The 15324-nt window shown below is 45.0% G+C and overlaps 2 protein-coding genes across 14 annotated transcripts in view; one reads left to right on the forward strand and one right to left on the reverse strand.

Moving 5' to 3' along the window:
- Positions 1 to 15324, forward strand: part of KPNA1 (karyopherin subunit alpha 1) — a 260914-nt gene that overhangs the window by 69122 nt on the left and 176468 nt on the right. The window lies entirely within an intron of this gene.
- FBXO40 (F-box protein 40) overlaps positions 6121 to 15324 on the reverse strand; it is a 28122-nt gene continuing 18918 nt past the window's right edge. For 4 of the 5 annotated variants that reach the window (XM_005291314.4, XM_005291313.4, XM_065585952.1 and 1 more), the window contains 2 exons: positions 12971 to 14866; positions 6121 to 6416 (listed from right to left, as the gene is read on the reverse strand). In XM_005291314.4, coding sequence (XP_005291371.1) covers positions 6219 to 6416; positions 12971 to 14866 — 2094 coding nt within the window. In that variant the 3' untranslated portion in view covers positions 6121 to 6218. Of the gene's footprint in view, positions 6417 to 7699; positions 7868 to 12970; positions 14867 to 15324 lie in introns of those variants that run through there. The other variant, XM_065585948.1, reaches the window with a different exon arrangement.

Below are 15324 nucleotides of genomic sequence, written 5' to 3' on the forward strand. Positions count from 1 at the left end.
GGACAAAAGATAGCGGATCTCTTTGAGCCTGAATCAATTGTAAAACCCCAGTGTGAGACTCAAGTTCCGCCAATAGACCCTGCAAAGTTTGACTTTGGAGATTCACCGTTGTCCGAGGAGTGGAAAGATCGCCTGAGGAGGAAACTTTGTGAAAGATCCAAGGTGTTCTCATTGCATGAGTGGGATGTGGGATGTGCAAAAGGAGTAGAGCACAACATCAGACTACATGACTCTCGACCTTTCAGGGAGAGATCTAGGAGGATTGCCCTCTCCGAGATGGAAGATGTGCGACAACATCTTCAGGAGCTGGCTGCGAATGGCATCATTACAGAGTCCCGCAGCCCATATGCCTCACCCATTGTGGTGGTCCGTAAAAAGAATGGGAAAATCCGGATGTGTATTGACTACCGCACCCTAAACCGCCGTACTGTGGTTGACCAGTACACAATGCCTCGAGTCCAAGATGCCTTAGACTGTTTGCTGGGAAGCCAGTGGTTCTCTGTGTTGGATCTTCGGAGTGGATACTACCAGATCCCTCTGGGTGAAGCAGATAAGGAGAAGACAGCCTTCATCTGCCCATTAGGGTTTTATCAGTTTGAACGCATGCCCCAAGGGATCTCTGGAGCACCTGCCACATTTCAACGTCTTATGGAGAAAGTTGTGGGAGACATGAATTTACTGCAAGTGTTAGTTTATTTGGATGACCTGATAGTGTTTGGAAGAACCTTGGAGGAGCATGAAGAAAGACTTCTTAAAGTGCTTGATAGGTTAGAGGATTATGGTTTGAAGCTTTCAATTGACAAATGCCAGTTCTGCAGGACCTCAGTGAAGTATGTGGGTCACATCGTGTCCCAAGAGGGTGTGAGTACTGATCCCGATAAAATAGAAGCCCTCACTACATGGCCATGTCCAAGTAACTACAGAGAACTCAAGACCTTTCTTGGGTTTAGTGGCTACTATCGCAGATTTGTGAAAAACTATGCTACAATTGTAAAACCTCTGAATGATCTTACCAGGGGATACCAGTCCAGCAGGAACAAATCTAAGACCAAGAATAAGGGAAGGTCCCCAAAGCCTCCTGTGCAGAGACACTATGGCCCCTTCGAACCATTTGGGCCACGGTGGGATGAGAGATGTGAAAGGGCTTTTCGAGAAATCATTACTTGCCTAACTCATGCTCCAGTCCTAGTCTTTGCTGACCCAAGCAAGCCATTTATCCTGCATACTGATGCCAGTTTGGAGGGTCTGGGAGCAGTACTGTACCAGGAAGTGGAAGGAAGATGTAAACCTGTAGCCTTTGCCAGCCGAGGACTGTCTGATAGTGAAACTCGCTATCCCACCCACAAGCTGGAGTTCTTGGCCTTGAAATGGGCCATCACTGAGAAATTTCGAGACTACTTATATGGTGCTCAGTTCCAGGTGTGGACAGACAACAACCCACTGACCTATGTGTTAACAAGTGCTAAGCTGGATGCTACAGGGCAAAGATGGGTGGCCGCTTTGGCTAGCTATGACTTCAGCATTCAATACCGATCAGGGAGAAGCAATGTAGATGCAGATGCATTGTCCAGGCGTCCACAGGCACCAGGAGTTGCTGTGATACCCACAGATGGAGTGAGGGCTATTTGCAGTGTGAGTCGCCGGGAGCCAGAGTCCCATGAGAGTCTTCATGGATGTGCTGCAGAAGCTTTGGGCCTGCCCCCTGAATGCGTGCCTTCTGCTTCAGTGAACTATATTGCGTTGGACCAATCTCCTTTGCCCATGCTCAATGCGGCTGACTGGCAGGAAGCCCAGCTGCAAGATATTGGCATTCGTGATACACTACTTGCCAAAAGGGAGGGGCGAAGCCCAGCTGTGGTTGTCCCACCTAACCCGGAGGGTAAACTACTATTGAGAGAATGGACCAAACTAAAACTGATTCAGGGAGTGCTACATCGAGTGACCACAGACCCTTTACAAAAGCAACGAGCACAGCTAGTGCTGCCAAAAGAGTACAGAGCCCTGGCCATGAGGGCCCTGCATGATGACTTTGGACATTTAGGGATGGAGAGGACCCTGGAACTTCTTCGTAGTAGATTCTATTGGCCTCGGATGGCTGAAGATGTTCGCAGGAAATGTGAGACCTGCGCTCGATGTGTTCAAAGGAAAACTCTGCCCACGAGGGCTGCATATCTCAAGAACATCACCAGCACCAAACCTTTGGAACTGGTATGCATTGATTTCTTGTCTTTAGAAGTAGACAAGAGGAATATTGGGAACATTCTAGTAGTAACTGACCATTATACACGATATGCGCAGGCATATCCCACGCGTGATCAGAGGGCCACCACGGTTGCTCGAGTACTGTGGGAGAAATATTTCTCAGTTTACGGATTTCCAGCCCGGATACACTCGGATCAGGGGCGGGACTTTGAGAGTCATCTTCTGAAGGAGGTGCTGAGGATAGCGGGAATTAAGAAGTCTAGAACAACGCCTTATCACCCGCAAGGTGATCCTCAGCCAGAGAGGTTCAACCGAACCCTATTAGATATGTTGGGGACTTTGCGACCAGAGCAGAAAGCAACCTGGAGCCAACATGTTGCATATCTGGTGCACGCCTACAATGCCACAAAGAATGATGCTACAGGAGTCACCCCATATCTCTTAATGTTTGGACGAGAACCAAGATTACCCATAGACCTGTGCTTTGGTGTATCAGAGGATGGAGATAGCTATGAAACTCATCAGCAATATGTATCCCGACTTAGAGAAAAGCTGCGGGATGCTTATCACTTAGCTACATCTGCGGCTCGGAAGAACGCCGACCGCAACAAACATCGATATGATGCTAGGGTACGTCTGCAAGAACTCCAGCCGGGGGACAGAGTTCTGCTGCGAAATTTGGGTATTGCTGGCAAACACAAGATAGCCGACAGATGGAAGGCAATACCTTACTTGGTGATGGAAAAGCTAGAAGAACTGCCGGTCTACAAGATCAAACCTGAAGAGGGTCCAGGGCAGACAAAGACAGTGCATAGAAACCTTTTGCTCCCTGTGGGGGAATTGGTAGGCACCCCGTATGAGTGGGGCCACAACAGGGCAACTGGGCAGAACGAAGGTGCTGGACCAAAGCCGCCCTCCAACGTGGACAGCCAGCCCCCTGCAGCTAACCTACCCCCATGCAGCACATCCGAGAGTGAGTCTGAGGAGGAAGACACAACCATGGTGTATCCTGGGATGGAGACAAGATTTCAGTCTCGATCGGCTGAATCAAAAGAGAGCTCTTCTTCTTCCGCCCTAAACCCCATGGCAGAAGTATTTAGGCCCATTCCTGACACCCCTGAGCGACTGGTGGGACCCCCATGTGATGACACACCCAGGTTATTGGACAGTGGAGACTTACAGGTGGAGGATGTCCTGGGCACCTTGGACCCTCCACTGTTAGAACTAGAAATGCAGGGGCCTATGCCAGTAGCCGAGGGACCCTCAAAGGAAACCTCTCCATCCATCGTTCAAGAGGCTGTCCCGCGCACCACGGCAACAGAGATTCTCAATAGACGAGACAGGGTAATAAGACCAGTAAAACGGTTGACTTATGATGCACCTGGGGTAACTAGTGAGGAACCAATATGTTTAGCACACAGGCTTGTGGAAGCTAAAGTGGGTTATCTGAGGCCCTTTGGAGGGAACCAGTGAGTTGTTATAACAGGGAGTGTGATTTGTCGGGACGACAAATTTTCGGCTGGGGGGAGGATGTAAGCAGAGTCAGGATGAGCTCTACCCTGACATCTGGTGGTGAATTATGGCGAGTGTGGAAAAGAACTCCAGGGGCTGATCTTGTTTGCATAGGCACACCCACTCGCCTGGCAGGAAACAACAGCAACTCAAAGTGGTTACTTTGGCTGGTGTGGGATCCCCAGTTTCTCTGTTATTGGGGCAGGAAGAATAAAGTTTTGTTACTCTGATTCTGTGAATCAAGGCCAGTGGAACTGGTGTGAGTCATTCACCATCACCTAAGTAGCATTTGCTTGTCAAGGGGCATGGGTTACAAAACCCAGTGAATTGAGAGAGGATGGGGACAGGTATTTGTACCTGATGGTGTGGCCCCCTCCCCAAGGGGGTTGAAACACCAATTGCACTACCTCCTCTCTCCACTGTTGAATGTCAGAGCTAACTTTGATTCCCTTAGGAGTCTAGTTACAGACTGCTGAGCTGAGTTCGCTTTGGTGCACCAGCACTGGGGCTCCCCTACTACTAGCTGAAATCACTAAGAGCTGAAATCACAAAGGAGCTAAAGCTATTTAAGAGCTGAGATCACTGAGGCTGTGTTAACTAGTGGGGGAGCCTGAAGCTAAGCTAACCTAGCTTAGCGGGGAGTGAGCGGAGCGGAGCGGCTGGAGGAGCAGCTAGCAGAGCAGAGCCTTGTGGGAGTGGCCCACGGGACGGCTGGAGCGGAGCGGAGCGGCTCACAGGTCGGTGAGCGGAGCGGTGCAGCTCACAGGTCGGTGAGCGGAGCGGAGCGGAGCGGCTCACAGGTCGGTGAGCGGAGCGGAGCAGCGCGGCTCACAGGTTGGTGAGCGGAGCAGCTGCCAGAGCAGTTCGTGGGACTGCGGGTGGAGTGGAGCAGTTCGTGGTGAAGGCTGCAGTGGAACCCCACGGAGAAGCAGCCGGTTGGCCTCGGATCACGTAAGGTGCCCTTAACACCCGCTCACCCCCCCCCCCTTGAACTCTGGGGCTGCACTGATCATGGACAGAGACTTTGGGGGGTTGTCGGACTTTTGGGACTTTTGTGATTCTTGGGTTGCTGGACCCAAGAGACTTTGGGATTGGTGGACTTTTGGGACTTTGGTGATTCTTGGGTCGCTGGTTTCAAGAACCAACGGGAGAGGACACGGCCCAATTTGCTGGGGTGGGTCTTCGCTCATGGTTTGGTCTAAAAACTCTAGTTGTGGTGTTTTTCCATTTAATGCTGATGTTGTTTACCTCATGTTATTAAACATTTTCTGTTACACTCAGACTCCGTGCTTGCGAGAGGGGAAGTATTGCCTCTTAGAGGTGCCCAGGGGGTGGTATGTAATTGTCCCAGGTCACTGGGTGGGGGCTCGAGCCGGTTTTGCATTGCGTTATTGAAACGGAACCCCTAGATACAGAACCCGGCCCTTGTTGCTGCCAACTTAGATGGGCAGAAGGGTTACACTATAAAGAGAGCTAGAGGAGCAATTTTCTCTGGACTTGACGCAAGCAGACCAGAGCTGGAATAATACCAACACCATTGGGACAGGTACTAATTGTAAAATGGGCCAGATCCTCAGCTGGTATAAACTGACTTTCATGGTGCTATTCCACTTTGCATCAGCTGGCCAAATGAGAATTGTTTAGAAGTTTGAGCACAGAAGCCAGGAATTTCTGTTTCTAATGCTGCTGACTCACTGCATGACATTGAAAACAGTATGTCATTTAGGGCGAATTTGTCAAAAAACTGTCTTTAATTTTGGCTGTCATTTTTGACAAAGAATATTTTTATTTGAACCGTTTCAACCATCTCTACTTTAAGCATGCACTTAAATGCGGTCCAGAATAGGGATATTTTCATGAATCAGGGCCTTAAGTCCTTTCCCCTCAAATATCAGTTTGTTACTGTTTGATGCATTCCCGTCTCCTTGATAAAACATCTACACAGCTGTAACTCATCCACCAATTTGGGGCTTGTTCTCCTGTGCCTATGCACACCAGTACCTTTGCTATCTCCACATCTGTCAGTTTTTAAGTAATCTAGCAAATGTACACTCTAGGAATTTCTCTGTATGCTAGTAGTTGTGGATGATTCTGCTTACTGACAGGGATAAGATTCATCCAAACTAGGTACTCTAGCTGCTCTTTCCTCTCTCAGGGAAAAAGTATGGTGACAGTAGCTTTTCCCTGATTTCCAGACTGCCAACTATAAACCAGTACTCTTATCATTGCTTTTTCCAGGTGGCTGTATTTATGAGCAAGCATGAAACACAAAAAATAAACAGAAAGCCTGTGATATCAGCAATCAGCTGAATGAAGTACTGATTTTTTTTTTTTTTTTTTTTAGTATTGCTAAAATACTGAAGGGAAATGATGCAACATATTCCAAACAGAACTGCAAAAGGTTGATTTTGTGTTTCTAAAGGGAATTTTCTTATGGGGTGTCCACATAATAATCTCTACAACCCAGATCCCAATACTCCTCTGAGAGACCTGGGAGGATGTATTCAGGATCCATTCCTGAAGGTTGAGACCAAGCTATCTTGAGCCCGCTTTCGGGGTCCACACATGCTGGCCAGCAAGAATGGATCCTTCTTGTGCTCCACATCATAGAATGGACAAATCTTCAGGTGTTCAGACATGGAGGGAATGTCACTGAACTGCCAGTTGTTAACAGGGGAGAACAGGCTGCTAAACTGCCAGATCTAGTATGTGGGAATAAAGGAGAAAAGACTGGAACGTTAATTAAAATGCAAAGAGGTTTTACAAACACATATTATTACAATAGACTGTCATTACTCTTAATTGATTGGACTAACTAGTGGAGTCATGATAGCATAGGATTGGTGTAACAGTGGACAATCAGGTCTTATGTCTTTATATACACTGTCTTATAACATCTCTCTTTGTGTAAATACATACCTGTGTATCCCAAACAAAAAGTAAAGTAAGGTTGAGAGTGTACATGAATAACTTATAGGTAAAAAACAACAGATCAATGTTACGGTATAATTATTCCAAAACCAAGCATTATAAATCTAAGAACTTCAGAGTTAAAGTTATGTGTAACAGAAATCCAAATAGGTGAAGTATTAGCCAATACATATATGATAGTAGTAGTAGTATACACCATATTACTAGGTATTATACATAGGGCTCCATGTTTGTCACAGAGGCCACAGAAGTCACTGATTCTGTGACTTCCTGCGACCTCCAGGACTTCTGCAGTGGCTAGTGTGGCTGATCCCAGAGCCACCCAAGCAGCTGGCCCCAGGGACTGCCTGAGGAGCGGCCAGTGCAGCTGGCCCTGGAAACCGCCTGAGCAGCAGTCCTGGGGGTGCAGGGAGCAGCCGCAGCTCGGTGGATCCTGGCAGTGGTCCTGAGGCGGCCGGAGCAGAGTCACAACACAGCAGTATGGAAATTCTGGGACAGTGCTAAATTCTTAGCCGTCCATAGGAAGCACCAGAGAATGAATTGTAATTAAAAGCAGGTTCCTGCCTGCCTAAATTATAGTAGGGCCATTTTGGCCCCTGATCAGCTTAGAACTGGAAGGGAGGAAAGGTGGTTTAAAAGTTCACCCTCTTTCCCTGTATTTGTTAGTGAAGTGCTGGTGAAATGTGCCAGACTGACAACTCTGTAAACTTATGTCCTCTGTCAATAGTCCAAGAGCAGCAGAACAGCAGCAGTGTGAGGTCCCATCCCCAACCTTGCACTCCTTCACCAATCTCCCTCACTTCTCACCTGGAGGAGTGAGAGAGGAATTCCATTAATAGATTCACAGATTTTAAGTCCAAAAGGGACCACTGTGATCATCTATCAGAGGGGTAGCCGTGTTAGTCTGAATCTGTAAAAAGCAACAGAGGGTCCTGTGGCACCTTTAAGACTAACAGAAGTATTGGGAGCATAAGCTTTCGTGGGGAAGAACCTCACTTCTTCAGATGCAAGTAATGGAAATCTCCAGAGGCAGGTATAAATCAGTATGGAGATAACGAGGTTAGTTCAATCAGGGAGGGTGAGGTGCTCTGCTAGCAGTTGAGGTGTGAACACCAAGGGAAGAGAAACTGCTTCTGTAGTTGGATAGCCATTCAGACATGGAGGGAATGTCACTGAACTGCCAGTTGTTAACAGGGGAAAACAGGCTGCTAAACTGCCAGATCTAGTATGTGGGAATAAAGGAGAAAAGACTGGAACGTTAATTAAAATGCAAAGAGGTTTTACAAACACATATTATTACAATGGACTGTCATTACTCTTAATTGATTGGACTGACTAGTGGAGTCATGATAGCATAGGATTGGTGTAACAGTGGACAATCAGGTCCTATGTCTTTATATACACTGTCTTATAACATCTCTCTTTGTGTAAATACATACCTGTGTATCCCACACAAGGAAATAAAGAAACAAATCAACAGAGCCAGACGTGTACCCAGAAGCCTCCTGCTACAAGACAGGCCCAAAAAAGAAACCAACAGAACTCCACTGGCCATCACCTACAGTCCTCAGCTTAAACCTCTCCAACGCATCATCAGTGATCTACAACCCATCCTGGACAATGATCCCTCACTTTCACAGACCTTGGGAGGCAGGCCAGTCCTCGCCCACAGACAACCCGCCAACCTTAAGCATATTCTCACCAGCAACCACGCACCGCACCATAACAACTCTAACTCAGGAACCAACCCATGCAACAAACCTTGATGCCAACTCTGCCCACATATCTACACCAGCAACACCATCACAGGACCTAACCAGATCAGCTACAACATCACCGGCTCATTCACCTGCACGTCCACCAATGTTATATATGCCATCATATGCTAGCAATGCCCCTCTGCTATGTACATTGGCCACACTGGACAGTCACTACGCAAGAGGATAAATGGACACAAGTCAGATATCAGGAATGGCAATATACAAAAACCTGTAGGAGAACACTTCAACCTCCCTGGCCACACAATAGCAGATGTAAAGGTAGCCATTTTACAGCAAAAAAACTTCAGGACCAGACTCCAAAGAGAAACTGCTGAGCTTCAGTTCATTTGCAAATTTGACACCATCAGATCAGGATTAAACATAGACTGTGAATGGCTATCCAACTACAGAAGCTGTTTCTCCTCCCTTGGTGTTCACACCTCAACTGCTAGCAGAGCACCTCACCCTCCCTGATTGAACTAACCTCATTATCTCCATACTGATTTATACCTGCCTCTGGAGATTTCCATTACTTGCATCTGAAGAAGTGAGGTTCTTCCCCACGAAAGCTTATGCTCCCAATACTTCTGTTAGTCTTAAAGGTGCCACAGGACCCTCTGTGATCATCTACTCTGCCCTGCATTGCCATAAAATTTAACACAGTAATTTCTGCATGAAGCCCATAAACTTGTGACTTGTGATTTAAAGATTTCAAATGATCAAGCAGAATCCACCACATCACTCGTTAAGTTCTTCCACTGGTTGATTCCCAGCTATTAAAATATTGTAACTTATTCCTAACCTAATTCCAATTTGCATTTGGCTAGCTTCAACTTCCAGCTGTTCGATTTCGTTATGCTAGGTTAAAAAGCCCTCAGCTCTTACATATCTTCTCCCCATATAGATACTTGTTATAGACAATGATCAGGTCACCTCTTAATCTTAACAGACTGAGCTCCCTACGCCTCTCACTGAAAGTCAGATTTTAAAACCTTTTTGTGGTTCTTCGCTAAACCCTCACCCATTTTTGAAGTCCTTTTTGAAGCACAGACATCAGCCATGGACACAGTGCTACTGGAAACAATGTGGTGGTAGTCCTCTGCTTACCATATACATAGGTAACACTGGTCTACAATTTTTGAGACGTCGTCTGCTTCAGAGATAAAATGTGCTATTTATTATGTATTTTGATGTGCTGAATTCAAATATGACAATTAAAACAACTGATTGGCTACTGTTTCTAAGATATTTAAGTTTTTACATTTTATGTCTATGTATATTGTGTATATAGTAGAGTTTTAATCATAAATTGTAAACCTAGGTCTTTTCATGTGTTTATGGTTGCTTTACATGATAATATTTCACCTGTCCTGTTTATGTAACACTTTAAAAATCAGCAAAAGGGTTATATAAATAAAATGTATTATGAAACAAAAGGCAAAAAACTATTGTGTACATAGTTTAGTCCTATTCAGTGTCTACTCGGCGCTTCTTGGCTTGTCTCTTGTATTCATTAAATGGAGCATCTCTTGTCACTGTCCAGCAATAGTCTGCAAGCATTGATGGGCTCCATTTGCCCTGATAGCATTTCTCCATTGTTGCAATGTCCTGGTGAAATCGCTCGCCGTGCTCGTCGCTCACTGCTCCGCAGTTCGGTGGAAAAAAATCTAGATGAGAGTGCAAAAAAATGTATCTTTAGTGACATGTTGCAACCAAGGCTTTTGTATGCCTTGAGGAGGTTTTCCACCAACAACCTGTAATTGTCTGCCTTGTTGTTTCCGAGAAAATTTATTGCCACTAACTGGAAGGCTTTCCATGCCGTCTTTTCCTTGCCACGCAGTGCATGGTCAAATGCATCATCTTGAAGAAGTTCACGAATCTGAGGACCAACAAAGACACCTTCCTTTATCTTAGCTTCACTTAACCTTGGAAATTTTCCACGGAGGTACTTGAAAGCTGCTTGTGTTTTGTCAATGGCCTTGACAAAGTTCTTCAACAGACCCAGCTTGATGTGTAAGGGTGGTAACAAAATCTTCCTTGATTCAACAAGTGGTGGATGCTGAACACTTTTCCTCCCAGGCTCCAATGACTGTCGGAGTGGCCAATCTTTCTTGATGTAGTGGGAATCTCTTGCACGACTATCCCATTCGCAGAGAAAACAGCAGTACTTTGTGTATCCAGTCTGCAGACCAAGCAAGAGAGCAATAACCTTCAAATCGCCACAAAGCTGCCACTGATGTTGGTCATAGTTTATGCACCTCAAAAGTTGTTTCATGTTGTCATAGGTTTCCTTCATATGGACTGCATGACCAACTGGAATTGATGGCAAAACATCCCCATTATGCAGTAAAACAGCTTTAAGACTCATCTTCGATGAATCAATTAACAGTCTCCACTCATCTGGATTGTGAACGATGTTGAGGGCAGCCATCACACCATCGATGTTGTTGCAGGCTACAAGATCACCTTCCATGAAGAATGGGACAAGATCCTTTTGGCGGTCACAGAACATGGAAACCCTAACATCACCTGCCAGGAGATTCCACTGCTGTAGTCTGGAGCCCAACAGCTCTGCCTTACTCTTGGGTAGTTCCAAATCCCTGACAAGGTCATTCAGTTCACCTTGTGTTATGAGGTGTGGTTCAGAGGAGGAGGATGGGAGAAAATGTTGGTCCTGTGACATTGATGGTTCAGGACCAGAAGTTTCATCCTCTTCCTCGTCTGACTCAAGTGAGAATGATTCTGGTGCATCAGGAACCGGCAGACCTTCTCCGTGGGGTACTGGGTGTATAGCTGATGGAATGTTTGGATAATGCACAGTCCACTTTTTCTTCTTTGACACACCTTTCCCAACTGGAGGCACCATGCAGAAGTAACAATTGCTGGTAAGATCTGTTGGCTCTCTCCAAATCATTGGCACTGCAAAAGGCATAGATTTCATTTTCCTGTTCAATCACTGGCGAAGATTTGTTGCACAAGTGTTGTAGCATATATGTGGGGCCCACCTCTTGTCCTGATCTCCAATTTTGCAGCCAAAATAAAGGTGATAGGCTTTCTTAACCATAGTGGTTATACTGCGCTTTTGTGATGCAAAAGTCACTTCACCACAAACGTAGCAGAAGTTATCTGCACTGTTCACACAAGTACGAGGCATCTCTGCTCACTTTGGCTAAACAGATATGTGTCCCTTTGCAAAATCAAACACTGACAAATAAGAGAGCACGACACTGTATGATTTCTTGAGCTGATATAAGGCAATTTGTTCAGCAGAATTTGTTCAGCAGAGTGATGTAAGCTTCGTTATGATTGCATCATCCATGACTTCTAGGAATAACATGATGCAATTCATATTATGTATGACGCAATACCAGCCTCAGATTGCATCATTCATTGTTTTGCCTAAAAAGAAGTACTATCCAAACCCAGTCATAGATTTATTCATAGATCCAGTCAAAGATGTATTTTAGTCATTTCTGGTTTAAATTGAGATCCCTTCCCTTTATAACTCACTTATCCTCCACCATTCCCAAGTCAAGGGTCGTATATACTGACCCAATCACATATCTTGAAAACTAGAGCCAATCAACAATTTTAAGCATCATTTTCATTCTCAGTGACCCAGAATTAGTAAAGTTTGACTACATTTATTTCAGAAGCATTTTGGCTGTAGAGCAGTGTAAACATCCCTATTTCTACTTGAGATTTCCTTTTTTATACATCCAAAGTTCACGTTAGCTTTTTGGACACAGCTTTAAACTGAGAACTCATGTTCATTTGGTTATCTACTTTTACGCCTAAGTCCTTTGCAGAGTCACTGCTTTTCAACATGCAGTCCTCCATCCTGTGTGACCCACACTCTTTGTCTCTTCTTGTATGACCTCGTATATATAGTCATATTAAAGGGCTTGTCTGCACAATGTGTTAATGTGCACCAGAGGGGCATAAATTCTAATGCGCACCAGCATGTTTGCACACTAACTGGCTCATGTGACCATGTTGGGACACATTAAAGTTCCCTCGGGCACTCTGATGTAATCCCGTTTCAAACAGTAATACATTAACACACATGAGAGAACTGTTAGTGCACACCAGCAGGTTTCACACTGGCCAGTTAGTGTGCAACAAGCTGGTGTCCATTAGAATTTACATCCCAGCTGGTGCACACTAACTACCATGTAGACAAGCCCAAAGTTTTAAACTTAGACATGAAGGGCTTCCTATCCCATGCTTGATACCTTATGCAGCCAAGTCCCAACAAAGCAAATTTTCATGAAAACCCTGTAAATTACCAATCAGTGAAAACATTAGGCGTTGATGTGAAAATCTGGGCTCCCTTCACAGTCACAGTTACTTGCAAGTATTTCACTTTTGCCTTAGGAAATAGCCTGAAATGACCACATCCTATCTTTAAACACTGTACACAACCCAAAAGAGATACAAGTCTAATTTCTAAAAAGTTCTGTGCATGACCTTTAAGTGTCACATCAGAGTCACGTCTTGTGTTATATTTTTAATTAGACAATCCTGCAAATATCTTTTGTTTCCCAAACACCACCTTCACTTGCCTTTTTGCGAGCTCTCCATGAAGTACCTCCATGGGAATATCTTTTTTTCTCCCACAGCAGGAGGACCATCCCTCTCTCTTGAAGTAGAGTGGCACAGATATCCCTCATCAATACAGACACTTGGGACAGCTGAGACAAGCTGAAGCTGTCCAAGAACCCAGCAATATATTGTAAAAGTTCCAATGGAAGGCTGCTCAGGGATTCTTTATTTTTTCCTTGATTACTTGTTGTAAAATTACATTTCTGTATTTCAGAGGGCACAGGGTCAACTTCTGGTTTAATAGCAAATGTATCAAGATGCTGGCTATAGATAATCTTTGCTTTATGACTAGCAGGGTAGAAGCGGTTTTGAACAAAAGTACATCCCAAGTAGGCAAGTGGACAACGATGTTGGAACCATCCATTTAGACAGGACTGGATATCAGCATGAACATTCTTGAAATGTGAAGGAAACTCATCCCTCCTGAAGAAGTGATTGCAAGTGAATGTGAAGGCTGAGCAGCTTTTGTTATGTCTTCTAGTAACACACTCAGTATGAAGCTCTACATGGAGTTCTGGTGGGCTTTTTATATCCAGAACATCTGCTAGAACAGCTCTAGAGGAGAAGGGTTCCACCTGAAAGCTGTATGTCTGTGTCCCAAAATCCATGAACAGTCCATCAATATTCTTTGCTTCCGAGATCTCATGACCTTTCAGTTCCTTTTCCAGTGCACACAATAGTGTACTTCTGGCTGTATCTGATTTAGGAAATTCCTCAAGGCTTATTTGCAAATCTGAAGTATCTACTGACTTGTCCATCGTTGCTATCTTGTATGCCAAGGCATCTCCAAGTCGTGCTCTTTTGCCACGATAGCTAACTGGCACTCTGAAGGTGCACACAGTCTTCACTTCATGAGCCTCCAAGTTCCCATACACAAAGTCTTTCTCTCTTGGTGTGCAAGCAGCAAGCTGACCAAAATGGATGAGCATTCTCCCATGATGCACCAGGTACATGTTATAATCCCCTATGTTAACTTCTTTTTTCAACCTCTCCAGGATCCCATCTTGCCAAGGAGCCAGACCTGTCTTTTCTGCACCTGTAATCACTTGATTATTTTTGTTTTCTTTTGGTTCTTCCACAATAGCTGCTTCCTTTATCTTCTCTTTGGGGTTGCCATCACAAAGAATCTGTCGTGTTTTCTTGTAGCTATCCCCTTCCTTTTTTCCCGAGTTCGCTGAAAAGTCTGTTGCCTTCAATGCTGAACGCTCTTTGCTAAACATATTCTCCCAGGCTTTGTAACTTACTAGATCCATCCCCTTCTTATCCTTTGCCAAATCCTCACGCTCCTGTTGGGTAAGCTCAGCAACTTGGCCATCAGCTTCTTTAGAATCACATGCTATTCCTCCAACGGCTCCTTCTTCCAAACCTGCAGCTCCAGCTATTGGTTCTTCCATTTTATCATCTTCTCTCCATTCTGGAAACAGCTCGATCATTTTCAGAGTCCTAAAAAGAATCTTCTGATCTCTGAGGGCTAGAGCTGTATCCAGACACTGTTCATTATGTGGTTCCTTCATAATGTTCTTATGTAGAATGGTTTCTGAGTCTACATTTGGCCAGCGATTCCATTCCATAGAGCAGTGGACAACACTGGCTGGACAGACCTGAAGGTGCTTTGCCAGCTTAAAACGGGCCATTGAGAAAGGGCAGCCATAAACTGCGTTGAGGCATGAGACCTGCTCTAGGGGACATAGGAGTTGGTGTTCTTCCTGTTTACACATATGAAAGGCAGCCCCACAGCGTGAATGGCAGTTGATCACTAAGCAGGAGATGGTGAGCTCGATTGGGACTTGGCATTGCCGGTTGAAACATTTCTCACAGTGCTTGTGCTGTCCAGGACTGGTTTTCTGAGCCCTGCCCTATAAACATCATAGATAAGAGAAGACAAAAAGAAAACACAGTTATTGCCTAAAGAAGCATATTGACCACAGACCGAAGTTGCTTGACTCTTACATGCCAAGTCTAAAATGTCGTTCTAGTCTGAAAAGTGATTACAGAAAAATGACACCTGCTTACATATCAGATCTGGTCCTTGTGTGTATCAGAGTCATATCTGTTAATAATGGTGTTGTAAATAAGCCATTACTGCTCTTTACTCTTGTTAGTCCAGCAGAGCAGCACTGTTCTGAAAGAGTGAGCTGGATTCTAGTCCTCCTTGTGCATCAGTAACAGAGCTGTTTATTAAATTCCAATCAGTTGGAGGTAAGGTATGAGAAAGTTCACAGTATACATTTGAGCTCTACAATAAATCTTCCAGCGAAACCAAGGAAGGCCATATTTGACATTTCTGATATGCCTAATCATGGCTGCTTTTGCT

This window comes from Chrysemys picta, chromosome 1 (assembly GCF_011386835.1).
Source record: "Chrysemys picta bellii isolate R12L10 chromosome 1, ASM1138683v2, whole genome shotgun sequence".
NCBI lineage: Eukaryota > Metazoa > Chordata > Testudines > Emydidae > Chrysemys > Chrysemys picta.